Source organism: Toxorhynchites rutilus, chromosome 3, assembly GCF_029784135.1.
Source record: "Toxorhynchites rutilus septentrionalis strain SRP chromosome 3, ASM2978413v1, whole genome shotgun sequence".
In the NCBI taxonomy this organism is placed as follows: domain Eukaryota; kingdom Metazoa; phylum Arthropoda; class Insecta; order Diptera; family Culicidae; genus Toxorhynchites; species Toxorhynchites rutilus.
This window is the reverse complement of record NC_073746.1, coordinates 107,685,681-107,706,277: the sequence shown is the minus strand read 5'-3', so window position 1 is coordinate 107,706,277 and position 20,597 is coordinate 107,685,681. Positions and strand designations below refer to the sequence as shown.

The following is a 20,597-nucleotide window of genomic DNA, read 5'->3' as shown; positions in this document are numbered from 1 at the left end:
TTTTGTCAAAGATAATGTGTTCTTCCTCATGTAAGGATTATGTTCCTTGAGTTATGAGTTTGAGTCGTTCTATTGCCTAGTTTCCACAGCCTTATAAATGGTTAAGCTAGGGTTGCCAGATGTATTGAACAAAAATCAGGATGTTGGAAAAGCAAAAGTCTGGATTTGTCTGGACTTTTTCCGACGATAAATGACAATGAAGTGTCTTTCTCAAGGCAGGTGAAGAAGGAGTTTAGATTGAGCTTGTTCACAAGGGCCCTTCTCCGGACTAGAACTGCAATGTTTCAACTCTCTATAGCTCAACACAGTCAATCAATCAACATTTTTACGTCTGAGGTGTAAAACATGGTTTAACAGATAGTTCTTCTTATCACATATCTACGCATTATGCTTAAACTTGATTGTTGCTGACATGTGCACCAAACCACTTTCTTCGGTGTTCAGTAAATTTTTGGAATGAATATTTTTTATTACGAAAATGCCATTTCACCACCACGGTTAGTTGTGGCTCGAAGTTTGCCCAAAAACATGATTACCTTGGTTCGTTAATCCGGAGAATTGTCTGAAAAATAAACATTGCGCAGCTCTCTGAATTCCTCATCAATTGGTTGAATAATTTCTTTGGGTACCAGATTAGGAAAATCTGCAATAAGCGGTAGAATGGTTTTATGTTTTCTTCTGTAGAAATTGAACGGTTCAACATGGTCAGATTTATCATAACCGAGTCGTTGAAGTTGAAGTAAAAAAAAAAATCATTGAGCCAACTAACAGCAAAATTGCCATCGTTTACGTACTTCCTAATGAGATGTTCAGTTGTTGTCCTAACCTAGACATTTCCCAAGCTCTCGTAATTTTGTTTATAAAACGCAACTTCTGTGCACTAAGTGAATTTACTTGTTCACTGAACGAATTGAACTGACTTACTGTGAGAGAACTTAGAGAGAGAAAAATAACTCTCCTTCTTGGACAGATAATCAAACCACGTGGTTATCCGCCTTCCTATTTCGCCGCGTGGAAAATTTTCCCACAAGTTCGCGGCCCTAATATGGCTCTGCACATCGCGCTCCTTCCATACGCTTCATAAGGGACAAACCTAAATATAGAAAAGATGTGTCCAAAACGCATAACAGTCTACTCAGATCTTTTAGCGTTTGCAAGAAATCATTTGTAAAAAAATATCCAATACCGTGAGGAAAAGTCGTGAAATGCCCGAATGAAGAATCGGTAGAACTCTCACTTTGGAATAGCTTGTTCATGTTGTTAATCACTTTGAGTATGTATGACAGAAATATCAAAAAAATGTTGGCGTTCTCAACATGATTAATATGTTTCACAGATTTAAAGTCGATCCGGAGTGGTTCATATCTGTCAAGCACTTTTTGCACCACTGCTACCAGTGAAAGTCATCTTGTCGCGCATGGATGCAGCAATTTCAAGGGTTTCAGTTCAAGAATTTCCTGAATCTCATCACACTTACTAGTCCGCAAGGGACTACAGCTAAAACAGCTGTTCTGCCGTTCTACGCATACTTGTTCCATGTTCCAAAATCAGCAACTGAGAAAAACGCAATCAAAGTTTTCTCGCATATTTGTCTACCAAAAGCTTTAAGCATTTCAATTTAGCAATACACCGGATTTTTTTATAAGCACTATACTATTGTTTAATGAAATGTGATGAGATCCCCACGCTGAATCAGTTAAGCTTGATTACGGGTTTAATAATCCATATTGGGATTGTTATGCCTAGAATATCAACATGGGACAATTGAACTTGATGTTGTTTTTTGATATACTGAGAACAAACAATTTTTTTTGTGTTTTTTCGAAAGATTATGCATAGAAACATCGATTTATGAAGAAATGAGTGATCTGCAACACCTTCGCAGAATATAAATCTCATTGTTATTAGGCATTCGCTAACAAGGTGTACACGTGTTCTGTTAAACTTTTTCTTATTTGTTTGAGAATTGGTTCGTTCTTCCAAACCAGAAAAGAGTGCATTAGGCCTGATGAAAGTGTGACATGAAATTATTGTACTTGAACCGACTTATTCGATATGGATCTACAAAAAATACATGGTGGGACAGTTATGAATAGAATATCAACATGGGACAATTGAACTTGATGTTGTTTTTTTAAAAGTTGGGAATAAACTATATTTTTCTTTTGTGTTTTTCCATAATCTTACTGAAAAACACAAAAAAAACATATAGTTTTATGAAGAAAAGTGAAAATCGTCAAAAAGTAACATGGGACAACTGTGCGTAGAACGGCGGTATCTTCTTCTTGAATGGCGTTAACGTTTTCTGTGGTACTTTTGCCGTTACAACGTATGCATTAACTAGCGTCATTTATTAATACTTAGTTGAGATTTCTTAACACGTTGAGCCCCGGCCAAAATAGGGGCCCGACAGTGGACAGTGAGCTTTTCGTCTGGCCCACGTCGGTCCCAACGAATCGATAGCGAACTTTTCTAAATATCTATTTGTAGCTTGTTGTTGTCGTTTCCAATGCCGACACTTTTCGAACGAAAATTCTACTGTCGGTCCTGTGAGATTGGAGCAACAAAGACGTAAAATTCAGTGTCAGTCCCCAGGGACCGACGCGGGGCTTAACGTGTTAAGCCAATAGCACGCCTTGGATGTATTCCGAGGGGCAAGCTCTTGACTAAGCGTGACCACAGTGCAAGTCGAAGGAAATATCTTTGACGAAAAATCCCCCGGCCAGAACGGGAATCGAACCCGAACACCCGGAATGATAATGTGAGACGCTAACCATTCGGCCATGGGTGCAAACTGAACGGCAGTATTGGTATGCTTAATTCCATTTGGAATATGCTTACACGCATAATGCAGAACAACAGCAAATACACTTCATAATGAAAAGCGATGGACAATCCCTTTTTATCCAAGCGCCAAGTCAGTTGCCTGGCGAAGTCATGGTCCTTGCTCCATCAGCCCTATAGCAAATCAAATCAATTTTGTCTCTCTTGAACAACGAAACCATCTCGTCATACGTCATCCTGTATACCATGTTTAATAACTGTTACAATAAAACTAGCACAAATTGGCTTTCCAACCAACTTAAAAAAATCAAATGTGATTGCAGATTTTTTTTTTAAATATGAAAAAATTCTGGGCTAAAATGCGGAAAGTCTGGACATATGTATGCTTCACCAAAGTCTGGAAGATTCCAGACAAATCTGTAAGTCTGACAACCATGGGTTAAGCGGGTAAACATGACATAATTTTCTCATCAAAATTCAACAAAATGAATAAATGTAAAATTACATAAATATTAATTTCATTGTAAATGTGTTAATACAAATTACTCACAAATACTGGAGTAAGCAATTACTTTTTAAAAAATAAATCGCGCGTTAATGATAAAAAAAACAGTGCTCTGAGATGAACCTGGAGACTTTCTTTCTCTTTCTACTAATGTAGGGTAACACGGGGTGATTTGGTCATATGGGTTGATTTGATTCACCCCTTTATCTAAAAAATTACAGCTCAACTTGGATTTTTTATAATGTCATTTCCTTCTATTGTTGAACCGTATGTATCTAAAGTAAGAAAACCTTGGTAAAACTTCACAAGTAGAGGGAAACTGTAGCATAAACACAGCGAGCACTTTGATCGTCAAAAAATGTGAGTTTTCCGATAGTGGTTTTAAGGTTTTTCCCGCTAATTAATCAAACTTTTCGTGTATTGTGCAGTAAAGTTCTGTTCGCCTACAGAAGAGAGACAATTTGATGTAGCGAAACTGTAAGTTTGATAACAATAAATGAAATTAATTGCATTTTACTTTTTGCATGTTGTGTGGGGTGACATGGACACGTTTCTGTGGGGTGAATTGGTCCTACAGGTCTGAGACTTTTCTTTGGTCTAATTGATTTCAGATGCCACTGAATTACAAATAGAGGATGGGCAGACAACGTTGGAAGAAGGAGGAGCTTGAAAGAGCAACGCAGGCCATAGAGAACGGATTTTCTTTTACCAAGCATCAAAAGTGTTTGAAAATGCTCGACCAACGACGATAGGTGGTCCAAATTCCCTCCTTTTCCCCTAATCTCTTGAATTAAATTAGTATAGGACTTAGGGTGCCAATGAATGTATGAGAAAAAATCGATCCTAAAATTTCAAAAAGTTACCCTATACAAAATGTTCACCACCTCGAAAAAACATCCTATGCCAAATTTCAGCTCAAACGGACTTAAGGGAGAGTGGCGCAAAGCGGTCAAAGTTTGAGTTTTTTGAAAATCGAAAAAGGAAATCGGGGGTTTCGAAAAAAAATTTTGATGCTAAATGTCTTGAAATTGCATGAAACGTCGAGATCTAGTGTCATCTCGAAAAAAAAAAAATTTTGTCAAAAATCGACACTCTGGGACTTTCGGAATACGAAACGAAAAGTATGGTTTTGGGTGCCAATAAAAATAGTTATCTCGATTTTTCATTCGGAACTTGCTACGAAATGTGGATTTGCACGACCCTGTGCAAAGTTTAGCTCATTCGGACTTCATTTACTGGTGTCGCAGACGTTAAAACTTGAGTTTTTTTTAAAACCGCAAAATCACCGGAAATCGGGGTTTATAAAAAAAATGTAGATGCCAAATGTCTTAAAATTGCATGACACGTTGAGATTTACAGTTATCTCAAATTTTTTTTTGACGTAGGACTACGTCTTTCATTAATGGTGCCAAATCAGAAAACAGGTCACGTTTTTATGAAATAAAGTTAACGTTAATAATTATTTTTGCCGCGAACGGATTTTGGCGATTTATAAACTAAACGAATCGGAAATTCCCTAAGATTTGTTTAATATGCTATTCATTACAATCCCCTGGTTTGTAAATGGTTAAAATTCATGAAAACTTTAAGCGTTTCCATTTTCTCATACATTTGTTCTGTCAATTTGTGTGCTTTCCCGAACACAGCTGTCAATAACGAGCAACTTATCGACGACCAACGAAGGGGAAATCATAGGGTTTACAGTCTCCGTGAACAAAGGAAAAGTAGAAGAATGAAGGGGCATACTTGCCTAGAGTATAAACAGTGGATCTCGCTGAGGCAAACTTTCATTCGGCATCGCACTGTTGAGCAATCTAGTTCACTTTGCTTTCGCTGCGCTTCGATTTAAGATTGGACCCCACCAGTGGTAATCCAACTTGGATATCGTCGTTTAGTTTTTTTGTTCGTTTTTCGCGTTAAGGTAATATTATATTATGATGCACGTAGCGTAACCGGCACGGCACTTTTCATGCAAGACAAATATTATTGCGTGTGTTTCAAATGTGTATACGTATATATAGCGGAACGACTCCGGGCATACACAGCACGTTTCGGACAAATGCATGAAGGAATTCTCGAAAAGAATATTTTTCCGGTGCCGGGCACGAACTATACGGGCGAGTAGCACCATACATACAAATCAAACGTCGAAGTTCGTGGCATGGGTGCTTCGTCGCTTTTCGGTACGACATCGGTTCAATCACCAGTAGCTACGCTTGGCTCAATTTCGTCAACGCGAGGCAGCAACCAAAATCAAGCTCCTGGGGAAAACCAAGCATCTTTTCTCGAGGTCAGTAATATAAACAGAAGCGTTTCTTTTGAGAATAGCGCAAAATGTTGAGAAGTGTTTATATTCCTAGTAGTTTCAAGCCAATGTAATGGCTTTGAATGCATGCTCTGGCGAACGCTTGTTTGGCGCTTGGTTTACGTTGTACGAACGATGCCCAGAGGTGCGATTCCACAGAGGCAATTCTATATAACATGTAGCATGATCTTTGATACTTGCAAGTGTTGTCATTGTTGTTGTTTCCATGCGGTGCCAAAGATATATTGATGTAGTTATGAGACGTGGAATAATGGTGCTGGTGCAACATGTATATAATCGACTGTAGCCGAGTCTATGTCTATTGCGAAAAAGGCCACCGGAATAGCGTTCGCGGTAAATTTTCAATGCATTGACATGGAATAAAATTGCGACATATGATCAGCTAGTGTATTGTTATGAGAGGGAAGGATGAATCTTCAATCAATTATCGTCAACTGATTCTACAATGAAAAAACTATTCCAGAGATTATTCTAAAACTTCACGGCATCATAGAATAATACCCGAACGTATAAACAAGCGACTTATATAAAATAACAGTGTAGTTCTACGTCAACAATGCGGTCGTATCTAGGACACAACCTCCTATATTTTTCAAAAATCGATTTTTCAGACGGAAAATCGACCAAGTGCCAAAAAAAACAATTTTTTTGATAAAAAAAAATCGAGATAACTGTAAATCTCGACGAATAATGCAATTTTAAGACAATTGGTATCAAAAACAATTTTTTCAAACCTCGATTTTCGGTGATTTTTCGTTTTTCAAAAAAACTCAAATTTTAACGTTTGTGATACCAGTAAATGAAGTCCGAACGAGCTAATATTTTGCATAGGGTATATTATCGTGCAAATCAACATTTCGTAGCAAGTTCCGAATGAAAAATTGAGATATCTATTTTTATTGGCACCCAAAACCATACTTTTCGTTTCGTATTCCGGGAAAAAAAACCCAGAGAGTCCCAGAGTGTCGATTTTTCACAAAAAAATTTTTTTTTCGAGGTGACACTAGATCTTGACGTTTCATGCAATTTTAAGACATTTAGCATCAAAAAAAATTTCGAAAACCCAGATTTCCTTTACTCCCCCCTTGGATGATTTTTCGATTTTCAAAAAACTCAAACTTTGACCGTTTTGCGCCACTCTCACTTAAGTCCGTTTGAGCTGAAATTTGGCATAGGGTGTTTTTTCGAGGTGGTGAACATTTTTTATGAGGTAACTTTTTGAAATTAGAGATGACCATTTTCATTGGCACCCTTATAGGACTGTATTCAAGTTCCAACAAATTTTAGAATACAATTGTCAAATGTACTTGCCAAAATTTTCAACTTATGCGCACTCATCTGTTTGTTGAGTTTTTGAAAAGTACAACAATAATACTTTCTACTAGAAATCAAGTTGGATCACGTAACACAACTTATACTTTATCTTGAAAGTTTCAAACAAGAATTTGTGTTAATTAATGGGGTTAGTTTTTAGACCTCGTCGACCCCCAAAATCAATTTTCGTTCATGTCAACCCCTAAGAAACCAATATCGACCCCACTTTGAGAACCCCTGATTTAAACGAAATGCGCTTGTTACTCTGTAATTCCCTAATCGCGTCAATTTTCGCTGTCTAAGCTGGGTCCGTAACACTGGGAACTATACCATGCCAAGTAAAAGTCTAGATTCCATTTCACATAGTTCGTTCTATTGTGATTATTGGATTTACTGATGCCTTTCCAAGGTTCATTATTACTCATCCGGAGTATTACTAGAATAACTAGAATTACTAGAATGAAATCATTTGCGGGAAAGCCAATAATTTGCTTCTTGTGTTTATATTTAGCTATCTGTGGGGCAACTATAACTCTCCATCGGTGCACCATTATTACAGCATTCAAATGCTGCAAACGTATTCGCCCGGTTCGAAAGCTCACTCTCGATTCTCCAGCGCAACCAATGCAAAAATATATCGGAAGGTGAGGCCAGCGGAAAGAGAGCAGGAAAAAAAGCACAGTACCAATGGTATAACGCTCTATCGGAAATTTATTATTAACATAATTATAATTACCTGGCCTGCAAGTTTTATCATTATCATTATTGCCAGCCGCGTGGAACTGTCAGAGGCAGACCAAAAGCCGGACCCCCGGATTCGTGTTCAAAAATAGGCTCATACGCGAGTCCTTTTTTTTCTCGCTCTCCTCCTTCCGCTCCTCGTGGCCACGCCCTTGCCTAGGCTCGCGGTATACATTATTATCTAATTAAAATGATAAAATATGAAATACATTTATGTAGAGTATATTTAATGATTAAAATTAAATCAGCTGATGACAGTGATGAGGACGATGAGAGCGTGTGAGAAAATGCGAAAATATTTGTGTGTGTTTGTACGTGACCCCAGCTCAAGTGCCAATGCGGTGATCTAAACTTGTTTATGCGGCTCATCGGCGCATTTCTAACTAATTAAATTCGACAGACGGGACTTTCGGATCGGTTGACGGCGAAAATTAGGTTACCGCAGCTCGCAGCTCACAGTGTGCTCCATTATCATTAGTTTGGGTTGATTTGTCCTCGTGGTCAGATGATATGCTTGGCGTAACCACGAATGCGCGCCATTCGACCGCGAGAAGTGAACATTAACACGGACCACGGATTGCATCGGTAGCTGGGAGTTTGGTGGTGTCTGTATCAAAATTTAGGCGAATCAGTATTGTTGGCATTCATGGCAGCAGCTCACTCGATTATTTAAAATTTAATTAAAAGCGGTTACGCAGGGATTGATGCCATGCTTTGTGTTTGTGTCCTTTTTGTCCCTTTTTTGACGAATGGCGGAAGTTGACGACGAAGTCCAAGTTGGAATTCCAAACCGTATGTCTGCAGTTTTCGTTGAGTATGAATGAGAAGGAAGAGTGTTTGCGATAATGTTCCCCGAAGCATTGGTTTAATCGTTATCAATAATCTAGCGCATTGTAAAACATGATGAAATTAATATTTGGAAATGTCACATTAAAGTTATATTTTTGGTAAGAAAAAGGTTTGAAGATAAAACACATAAAAAACTAAAATAAATCAGCGGAAAAACCTTTGGACTAATTTCAAGCAACAAAAAGTGAAAATGTTTGGCACAACATTCTTGTAAAAATTCTGGATCTAGTGTTTAGATGTAACCAAAGTAAAAAAATAATCGAAATCAAACAAAAATTGTAGCGTTTAGTAAATAAACACACACCATTTACTTACCGGGTTTGGCGTTTTCGTTTGGCATAAACATTGTTGCTGTAGTAGTGTTTTCCAAATTCAAAATTGCCGCGTGTAAATAATGAAATTCGTGAATTTTCTATCAATGTACTTTGACGTAATTCGATGAAATGAAATTAGAAGCTAAGCAGCGGATGGTAAACTATTTATCCTTGACAAATTGTACATTGAACGGAACAGAGCTTAAATTATTGCCATAAGTTGGACAGAAAAAAACTGTTTGAGGGTCAACATAATCTCTTAAGTGCAAACCATATCCCAGCAATGTATGGTTTCTCGTTTGAACTCGCATTCGTTTAACTATATGACACCACACGATAAGTCGTGGCTTCATGTTTAATCAATACAATTCCTTCGTTCACTTAAGAGCAAAAACAGAATGATAACATAAAAGAACAAATTGATGATACTAAATAAGAGATGAGTATTACCTAAATATTGCCTTCGATTATACAATATTATTAAAGAAGTAATTAAATTAATTATTATTGCATCAAGAAGAAAACCACAGACAAAACATAAATCAATATAATATATATACTTAACTATTGAATTTTTACGACTATAAACACAAAAAAATGGTGGTATTTACTGGTGCACACGCTGAAACTGAAGCAAATAGTTGAACGTTTTAAGTTTTATACTCACAGTTTGGCGGCAACGCAAACACAACCAGAAGAATTGTTTAACTTTTATACACAAAGAACAGAGAACAGATATTTTTATTCGTACATAAACAGCAACGAGAAACAGATGAACTAAGAGCTCCGCCAGTAAGGGGGAGTTAACAAATACAATACTTAATTCCATCGAAAACAATAGACTGGTCGATTTTATTTACAATTGAACCAGACAACCCAGAAAGCCAGCCCAGAAAGTGACCAGAGAAGAGCGGTTGCAGAACGAAAATGTGTATAGAGAACCTTCTTAAAAACCTTCGAGCTTGCTGAGACAAAAAAATGTAAATGAAAATATTAACTAACCACGAAGAAATCTCCCATCCCAAAAATCGAAATTGTATAAAAAAAAGTATAAATAACATCCCGTTTTCCCCACCCCCTCTTTCGGCGATTGATATAACTAAAATGAAGATAGATTTACTCGAAAATGTTTGGCTAAAGGTAAAAATTACAATTAAAAAAATCACATAACAAAACATCTATGTAGCATTATTAGCGGTTTACTGGAAAATACACCCCCATCCCATATGTGGAAATGTTTTTGGCAGCCACATTTGAACAAAAAAAAAAAAAAAAAAACTAGCTCTCGTACTGAGCACGAGATCACGAATCAATTCGGTCAATTTTAGGTGAAATTTCCGGTGTGCGAAGGAGAAAGTGATTACAAGAAAAAAAAAAACAAACATACAAAGTAATATTAGAAGTGCTAGGAAACGACATCTTCTAGGGCCCGAACAAAAATCAATCAAATTGGCTTATGCGATTGGCGACTGACTAAATTGGAATCAAAATTTTTAGAAAATATTTACCTACTAAACTGACGTTGCGGACACTGTTTTCAGTGCCATAGAAGATGTGCGCATGGGACGTGATGATGGAGAAGTGTTTTTTGGTCTTGGTTCTTTTTCAACGGTCTTTAATGTATTTACTTTATAAGAAAAAAAGCACAAAAAATGAGAAATAAACATTTCAAACCAATGAGTGTTGATGGTTCTATTAAAGTTTATATCACATACACTTTTTGCTTAGATTTATTCTACACTTGCTGACCCGGCAAACTTCGTCCCGCCAAAAATTTGTTTTTTTGTTATCAATACCTTCAAACATTCACGTTTTCTTTCTAAAGGGTGTGTCACATCAAATTGCATCACGGAAAAAACGCTGTAGAAATTCGCCCAGTAGACCGATCCTTTTGAAAATTCATACTTCGAGCCCAAGCCCGTATGCTCGCACCTTCCTCTTTACCCCGTCCATAAGGTTCTGTACAACGTCAGGTTGTAGTTTTTTTTGAACAGAAATCCATTTTCTCTTGAAGTCCGCCTCCGATTTGACAACTTTTGGGTTCTTCCGGAGGGCCTGCTTCATAATCGCCCAATATTTCTCTATTGGGCGAAGCTCCGGCGCGTTGGGCGGGTTCATTTCCTTTGGCACAAAGGTGACCCCGTAGGCTTCGTACCACTCCAACACGTCCTTTGAATAGTGGCACGAAGCGAGATCCGGCTAGAAGATGGTCGGGCCCCCGTGCTGCTTCAATAGTGGTAGTAAGCGCTTCTGTAGGCACTCCTTAAGGTAAACCTGCCCGTTTACCGTGCCGGTCATCACGAAGGGGGCGCTCCGCTTTCCGCAAGAGCAGATCGCTTGCCACACCATGTACTTTTTGGCAAACTTGGATAGTTTCTGCTTGCGAATCTCCTCCGGAACGCTGAATTTGTCCTCTGCGGAGAAGAACAACAGGCCCGGCAGCAGACGAAAGTCCGCTTTGACGTAGGTTTCGTCGTCCATTACCAGGCAATGCGGCTTCGTCAGCATTTCGGTGTACAGCTTCCGGGCTCGCGTCTTCCCCACCATGTTTTGCCTTTCGTCGCGGTTAGGAGCCTTCTGAACCTTGTATGTACGCAGGCCCTCCCGCTGCTTGGTCCGCTGGACGAATGAACTTGACAAATTCAGCTTATTGGCGACATCCCGGACCGAACTTCTCGGATCACGTCTAAACTGCTTAACTACGCGCTTGTGATCTTTTTCACTGACGGAGCATCCATTTTTACCGTTCTTCACCTTCCGGTCGATGGTTAGGTTCTCGAAGTATCGTTTTAGTACTCTGCTGACCGTGGATTGGACGATTCCCAGCATCTTAGCGATGTCCCGATGTGACAACTCCGGATTCTCGAAATGAGTGCACAGGATTAATTCACAACGCTCTTTTTCGTTCGTCGACATTTTTCCAAATTTACGAAAAATTGACAGTGAAGCATGGCCAACGTGATCTATACACTCTTATCTGATTATAAGCGAAAGCTGAAGATATAATTCCTAAACATTAAATTTCTACAGCGTTTTTTCCGTGATGCAATTTGATGTGACACACCCTTTAATAATCAACGATTTAACGAACAATTTCCGCAAAATTGCTTCCAAAAACCACAATCAACTCCCACAAATTTCTTCCGACAACCTTCACCAATGAATGTAGATCAATCCATTCGAGGCAGTATGGAAACTATGGAAACAGACCACAACTTTCAAATCACAACAGACCGATATTTCTACAAATAACTCTCAAAATTCTCGAAAAACAAAAGAACAACAACAACTAACAGGCAAATACACCAAAGAAACAGAGGAAAAACATAACGAACAATTAACAGATCCATAATTCGAGAGATATTACGTTGGGGGAAAAAGAAATTCATTATTTTGAATGCGGATAAAATCACAGAGATAATTGAAGTTGAACGGCATGTAAGTAGTCTAACATTGCCCAGGAGCTAAAGATCGTCCATAAAACAGTTTTAAACCATTTGCGCTGGATTCAACCAGAAGCTCAGTGTTTTGGTGACAAACCAATTAACTCAAAAAAGCATGATGGATCGAATTTCCATCTGCGAAGGCTAAGCCGAACAGGATAAAATCGACCCATCTTTTAAACGGATGTAACGAAGGAGACTGAGGATGAAAAATTGGTCACATACGACAATATTGTGCGAAAATGATCATGGTTGAGGCGTGGTGAAGGAGCTCAAACGGTGGCTAAAACCGGTCTCGAAAGTTCTACGTTCTGTGTTCTGTGGTTCTGTGTATTTGGTGAAACTTGAAATGAATTATTTGTTATGAGTTGTTTTTGTATGGCCAAACACTAGATTCAGATCTCTACTGTCTCTACAACTGGACCGTTTCAAGCTAGCGATTGACCAGAAATGGCCAGAATTGGCCAACAGAAGAGGCGCTGTGTTCCATCAAGACAACGCAAGGCCACATAAGTCTGCAGTGACTCGGCAGAAACTCCCGGAGCTTAGTTGGGAAGGTTTAATGGATTGTAAATCATACAAAAAAAAAAACGATATATATATTTGACCCAAATCGTACAATCCGAAACATCTTAAGTAAAGTTTTGAATTTCAAACTGAAGATTTAAAATAAGCAGAAATATTTTTGGGATGAAATCTCCGTTACCATACTTCCTGTATGATGGTAACGAACATAAAGCACTAAGACTCTTTGTGGACACTAATTAATAAAATTTTATACATCAAAAATTTACGAAAATATCACACAATACAAAAAATTAAATTTGAAAAATGTTCAGCGGGAAGATTTAAAATGACAAATTCCAGGGAACGCTGAAGTCGCTTTTTACGCGGGGGATACGTGCCGCGTAAAGGAAAATCGCGTAAATTCCAATACCGCGTAAAAAAACGCGTAAATTCCAAAATCCGCGTAAATTTCAAAATCCGTGTAAAAATCTAACAAACAGTGAATTGTTATTTTGAAACAAACAGTGAATTGTTATTTTGAAATGCAACCCATATTCTAACAATTAATAAAATGATTTTTTTTGCATGCTACAACCATGATATCTGTTTCTCTTTTTTTCTCAGCTACTAATCAGTGAAACAATACAAACTTATTTCATGAAAAGTTTGAATTGAATTTTTTGACACTGAAGACACTTTTTACACAGTCGATACTTGACGCGTAAAAAAACCGTGTAAATTCCGAAATTCGCGTAACAAAACCACGTAAATTCCGTAATCAGTGTATAGATAAACCGTATAAATTCCTAAAACCACGTAAAACGAGCCACGTAGAAAAACCGCTTAAAAAGCGACTTCAGTGTATATTAGGGTGCCAATGAAAATGGTCATCTCGAATTTCAAAAAGTTACTCCATAAAAAATGTTCAGCACCTCGAAAAAACAGCCTATGCAAAATATCAGCTCAATCGGACTTAAGGAAGAGTGGCGCAAAGCGGTCAAAGTATGAGTTTTTTGAAAATCGAAAAATCACCCAAGGGGGGAGTACAGGAAATCGGGGTTTTCGAAATTTTGTTTTTGATGCCAAATGTATTGTATTTTGCTAGTCCTAGGCATCATATCAAACGTAAAAGGACGTTTATCAAATTTATTTGTAACGAAGAACATAATCTATTACCAACATAATTCATTCTCAAATAATATTCGAAGTGGTAAACAAGTGGATTGCATCATATAATTGCGTAGTTCTACGTCGAAAATATGCGGTCGTGTCCTAGATACAACCCCTTACAATTTTTGGCTCTCCTATATTGTTCTTATATTACTGTGATATTATACACAAACTAGCCTCTCACTTGAGTAAATGCTGTGTAAGTATGGGTGGATATTACTTTTTATGAAACTTTTGTGCCCATTTAAAATGATTTTAGTATGTCAAAAAATGTTCTAAAAATTAATTGTGGGTGTAGTATTGAGTTCGTAAACACATCTCTGAAACATTTCTGGTGTTAGCTAGTCACCCAAAAGTTAGGAATAAAATGTTAGGTTGACAAAACAGGTTAAATTTCCTCGTTTTATTGCATTCTTTTCATTACTACATATTTCCAAAGACGAATTGACAGCGATGCAACGTTCAAGCTTGTAAGTTTTTGGGTAATGTGGTAAAATGTCATTGTTTTCAATCTGTTGTTGTATGTTTTGAATGAAAGACGTCACAAAACTTCATTATTCATATACTCGTTTTGTACAAATTGAATAGCGTATCATTCGAACTTGTAAACAATATCGTCACAACACCATTGAATTTTCAATGTGTTACAATATCAGCGATTTTCCAAATTACACATATTATATATTTATGGACAACTTCCAATGGTTAGGGGTGCTAATTTGGTCCAATTAGAGGCTAGCCTAGTCCTCCGTGGCTCACCAGCAATTGACACATTGGAAGTGCCACAAAAAAGCGAGCACTCGAGAAATACTGGCAATTCGAATCCTTTTTCCACTGTGAACAGTACCAACTGTATGTTCATCGAACCGCTGAGCATTGTAAGTGAATCACCCAATATCCACTGTGGCAGTAATGCGTTTCACATTGAAACTGCTGGAAACGATGGGATTGCGCGGAGGTCGTGTGCCTCGATGCGTATTTTATCTAGCCTGGACGTGGGCCTGTTTGGCGGTCGCGGTTCCCAAATTGTATCACGAATTCACGCAGGTCGATTTCGTGATTTGCAACATGGCGGAACTTATGTTCCATTGTAATATCATAATTAAAATGATGATTTTCGCTCGAAATATTGAAAAGATTGAGCAGTTGGTGGAAATCGTTCGTGGGATTTACGCAAGAAGTATGTACCTTTTTATTTAAGTATTGTCATGACATTCTTACAGTTCTGTTACTTTGAAGTGCGGACAACGGATCGTAATTCACCCTTGGAAAGAATGATCGAGGAAACGAATCATCAAATCGACAAGCGATCTAAAGCGTATTTTATATATATACTGGTAATGCTAAACTTTTTCATTCTAATTCCGGTAACACATAGCAGTGTCAACTTTTTTCTGAACATGGGTAATCGCACCGAGAAGACGGACTATGTACCATTTATGCAACAAGGGTAAGACATCGTATCAATTCAATAAAATTAGTAGTCATGAATTGTATTTAATAGATTTTATGGTTTGAATATTACTGGAAATTTTGGTCATTACACTATTTACGCAATAATTGCTGGCATTGCATACTACATTGGGGGTTTGATGTTCGGTGTCAACTGCCTAGTCCTCATTTCTCCGATCATGTCTACAATGTTGATTTTTAGATTGGTGTCTACGAGATTGAAAAACTTGGCTGAATTCTCTGGTCAAGATTTGACAAAAGAACTAACTGAAATCATTGACATACACGTGAATGGTTTAAGGTTTAAACGTCAACAGCGAGATTGTCGAGGAAGCGCTAAATATCAATGTTCTCTTTCAGGTGCATCGAACTTTTGGAGAATTGCGCAAATCTGGCAATGATGGTACAAATGATGACCTGGGCACTTGCCTGGGTGTCATTGGTGATATGCTTAGATGATGTAAGACATCCTTTATTACAATTAACTTATTTTCGTTATCATTGAAATGTGAGTAATGTGTTTTGTAGGGATTCGATATGATGGCGTGGAATAGGATTATTATGATTACAGTCATCACTATTGATACATTCATATTTTGCGATTTCGGAACCCAACTTAAGGATGAGGTTTGTTTGTAGTGTTTTATTTTTAAATTATTTGTTCTTCCGTAATTATTTTCATCATTCTCAATAGAGTTTCGCCGTATCAACGGCAATGTACAACCAATGTCAGTGGTATAATTTGCCAGTGGACGTCCAGAAGTCACTTTCATTATTGCTGCACAGGTCACAAAAGAAGGACGGTATTACCGGTGCAAAGTTCTTCTACGTGGATCGCGAGCAGTTCGCCAGGGTGGCACAAACGTCCTATTCGATGTACTTGGTGTTGAAGGAACGGTTGTGAGCTATTCGCTTGGGATGGTTTATTTAATATATGAATATCGACTTCTGACCGTTTGAGCAAACACAGATGTTGCTGAATGATATTGTTATGAGTAAAGAAGCACTTATTTTAAAATAGTTTTCATTGCACCTTTCAATTTAGTGTGGGATTTATTTCCATTCTAGTAGTGAAAAGTGGAAAATACAATAGTTTACAAATATCAAACAATCTAGTGATTTGTGTTACGTTCGTGTGTCACGTTGCCACGCCATTGAACTACTTTCCACGAGTTAGTGAATCATCATAGCCATTATTATGGTTTTCAGGCAGAATGAGCATTTTTCAAATAAAAATTATCAATGAAAATTAACTTCTCAGTTTCAAATTAGTGTTCAATGTGAATGGAAAACTTTGTTTTCTTCATGTGGTAAAATAATCTCAAACAAACAAACAAACATTTCTGAAAATAATTTGTTCTTATAATGATAAGTTTTAGTGGGAAAATAGTATCGTATCCAGATGTCGACACCGTACTATTGTCATCGCGGATACATTTCATTTCGTTTCCATCGTGAAGTGTATTCGAGAATCAGGCCCTTTATTATAAAGAAAATATATTTGAAATGGAAAAGGTAATTTCATTTATAATGTTTACTTTCTGAGTGTTTACTCAACCCATTTCCATTTTCGCTTTGAGCCCAACGGAACACGATGCTACATGCCTCAATGCGAATTTCAATTGGACATTGATATGAAATTTCACGAAGCAACCAACATAGAAGTTCCAAATTTAAATTTTATCAAACATAAGTTCTATTCAAGTTCATTGAAATATCATTCTTCAATTAATCCATCAAAAGATTCTTATTGGAACGAAAATAAAAACAGGAAGTGGGTTATATCTATGGTATAACCGCAAGGGTGACGTAGGACTATCGTTGATTTAGAGATCATTTGTTTGAAGTTGAATCTGAAATCATTCTGAATGAATTAATATTTGGAGAACTTCGAAAGCAAGAGCGTTACGTTGAAGGCACAAGGTTTTATGCATCCAATATTGGATACGGAAATATTCTACTGATGGGGAAGAATAATCTTCAGAAGCTATCCTGTTAATTGCGATTGATTGAAAAATCATAAAACCAAATGTATTTGGTCACAGTGTTACATGGATAGAAAACATTAAAATAAACTCTTTCACATGAATGTAATTTTAAATTCCCAGAGGAACTGGCAGATTATTTTCAGTAACGATTAGATATTTCCACATTTTCCTCGATACAGGAAGCCCACCAGTGGTTAATGCTAACTCGATAACCATCTGTTAATAGCACTTGATTGAAACATATTTGGTCACAGTGTTACATGGATAGAAAACATCAAAATAAACTCTTTCACATGAATGTATTTTTAGATTCCTAGAGGAACTGGCAGATTATTTTCCGGATCTTTCTCGATGCTGAATGGCATCCAAACGGAAAGAATTCCGCGCGTGTATGTGTGTGTGTGTGTGTGCAGCGGCTGCTTCGAGATCTTCCCGGGGAACCGTTTGTGGCATCACTCTCCTCCTGATGGATTCCCTTCTGGCCTGAGGTGCACAAACAGGCTCTTGGTGACACCGTTCATCCGCGCTTGTATGATAAACGAAGTTGGCTTCACCACAACAGCGACAACATGATCCAATCGCTGTTCAATTTGAACTGAGTGGATTTTCGAGCGGCGCTCGCTTATATACCGATTGGTGATTTCAATAGCCTTTCAAGCAATTTTAAGACTATTGAAACAAGTTTTTGGATCAGAAAGTAACAAGTATATAACGCGTAGACATTTTATCTTTCGAATGAAGTGTTTATCATACCATTTCGTTCAGTTGTTTAGGAGCTATTAACGCTCAAAATCTCGGTCTCCGGCGTAACGCTTTCGTTTTCGAAACTTTGATTTTACACCCCGGTATAGAAATGAAAGACGTAGTCCTACGTCAAAAATGTAATTGCAATAGTGCACAGTAAACAACTCGATTTCAACTATCTACCTGTATTTTTTTGCCGCGTTCGAGGCTTCAATGATTGCTATTTGAGTGGAAAACGAATGATTTTACAGAGACACTCGCTGGCTCAAGCAAATGTTTCCAATTTGATTCTCTTACCATCTATCGTCATTCCGAGAGGCAAATGAGAGAATGCAAAATTCTCTGCGAATATATGAGCGGAATCGAGACAGTATTTTTATGATCAACTCGAGAATGAAACTTGCGAAGATTATAGGTGAATGTTTACTGTCTCAATTGAAGTGAGGCATAAACGGAGAATAGAAGGGTGAGTTTTATCTGTGAATGAGTGTTGTTAAACGTATTTCGATGCGATTTTGCTCATACCTGAATGGCAACAGCATTGCAGTGACGATTGCAGTGAAACTTTGCGGATTTGAAGACATTTTTGGAATTTTGAACACTCAAGATCTAAACAAAATGTAGACTGATAACAAAAATTTAATCATTTATAATATTTGAAATATCTCATTCATGCAAAGAAATCAAAATGAATTTAAAAAAAAGGTACACCGAAAAGATATTTTTATAATTTATTAAAAACGTTACCATATTCTAAACACTTTTGTAATTTTTGATATCTAAATAAATAAAAATCATCAAATCGTCAGGTTAAATGAGTCAGATGAGTTGGTAAGCGCAAAACCCAAGGGAGGAATCGTCCGATTTAGGCCGGCTTTATTTTATTGTATTCGTCCCTGCCTGTAGATCAATGTTACGGAGAGAAAAATCGAAAAAAATTCTGAAAATTTTGAAGGAAAATGGACAAATTTCATTCTCATTTGTTCTGCAGTAACGTCATAGTGTTGTTAGTTCACTCAAAATTTGTGTGTCGACGGAATTGATCTTCGTGTTACGTTTGTGTGAAGCGTGAATGGCGATGGATTCTCAAGTGAAATAAAGAAAAAAAATGAATGGTGATTCATTTTTCTGTATCAAATATGTATTCCATATAATGAAGATTTTTTGTTTTGCAAATGATTAAATAATCTTGAATAATAGCATATCATAATTAATCCAACATGTATTCATATTTTCAGGTGCTTGCGCAAAATCAATTCGCGACGTTGCATTTCGAGTGATGTCATTTTGACGTAGGACTACGTCTCTCATTTCTGTACCGGGTGTAAGTTCAAAGTTTCGAAAACGAGAGCGTGACGCTGGACTGCAAGGTTCTGGACGTTAATACCTTTTTACAGGCTGAATGGAGTGGTATAATAATCACTTCATCCGAAAGATAAAATGTCAACGAGTTATATGATTGTCACTTATTGTTCCGAAAAATCGTTTCAATAGCTTAAAACTTGCTTTGAAAGCAAGGTATTGAAATAATAATAATCTAGCTCATTGATGATGATTGCTTTTGTGGAGATCGGAACATGTTCCCGAACACGGACGCAAAATCAGAGTAACTGGAGAAATCGTCATCGCAAATACATGCAGGCTTTACTCGCTTGCAAATGACCCATTCCAGCGTCACGTGACAACAGTTTGACTCACTAAAAACAGGTTTTTTTCTCGTTTTCATGTATAAATTACACGATTTCCAAATGGTAAACGATTTTAAAGTGAAATTGAAAAAATTTCCTACAAGAATCTTCAGTTGTAGAAAATTTTGCAGCTGAATTCGCTTGTTGCCAGACCAATACCAATACCATTCCATAAAACATGGCGCTTATCAGGGCCATTAAACCTTTAAAAAAGAGTTTACGAAATACAGTTCAATGTATTCTAAAATAATATCCAAAATAATAATAAAACACAAATTTATTTTTTCATAATTTGTTTGCCAGGATGTGATGAGTATGTGAATTTGGCAGTTGTTCTGAGCTTATTGATAGTTGGGGATTTTCCTGATTATTCAACTTTCACCAATTCTCAAATTGTTTCCAGATTGAAAGTACAGTAATTTACAATTACTTCGACATTTAGCTAATTGGACGGACATGTAATGCGACATATTTAGTTGGACATTTTTGTAAACATAGAGATCCAAATTATGAACCCACATTGAAAGTCGACACTGTACCACTGTCATCGCAAATGTTCAATTACAGGTTAAAATCGCCTCCAATGCGACACTGAGTGTTTCTTCGGCACGTCGCATTAAATGTAATTTACTGAACAACATGTCACAAACTGGATGGGAAGAAATTTTCCAACTGTGAAAGCTGTGGCGAGTGGCAAACGCAATAGCTAAACAGGAAGGTTCAACCGAACAAGATGGGGATATCGAGTGATAACAAAAACACAACACCAAAG

The 20,597-nt window shown here is 37.3% G+C and overlaps 1 protein-coding gene across 3 annotated transcripts in view; it reads left to right on the top strand.

The window, feature by feature from the left end:
* The window catches only part of LOC129775269 (odorant receptor coreceptor-like), a 45,685-nt gene extending 29,176 nt beyond the window's left edge, over window positions 1-16,509 (top strand). Inside the window, exons 1-4 of one of the 3 annotated variants that reach the window (XM_055779781.1) lie at window positions 15,335-15,403; window positions 15,766-15,865; window positions 15,934-16,032; window positions 16,100-16,509. In XM_055779781.1, coding sequence (XP_055635756.1) covers window positions 15,354-15,403; window positions 15,766-15,865; window positions 15,934-16,032; window positions 16,100-16,309 — 459 coding nt within the window. In that variant the 5' untranslated portion in view covers window positions 15,335-15,353 and the 3' untranslated portion in view covers window positions 16,310-16,509. Of the gene's footprint in view, window positions 1-15,334; window positions 15,404-15,580; window positions 15,707-15,765; window positions 15,866-15,933; window positions 16,033-16,099 lie in introns of those variants that run through there. The other 2 variants (XM_055779780.1, XM_055779782.1) reach the window with 2 other exon arrangements.
* Window positions 16,510-20,597: the final 4,088 nt, after the last annotated feature.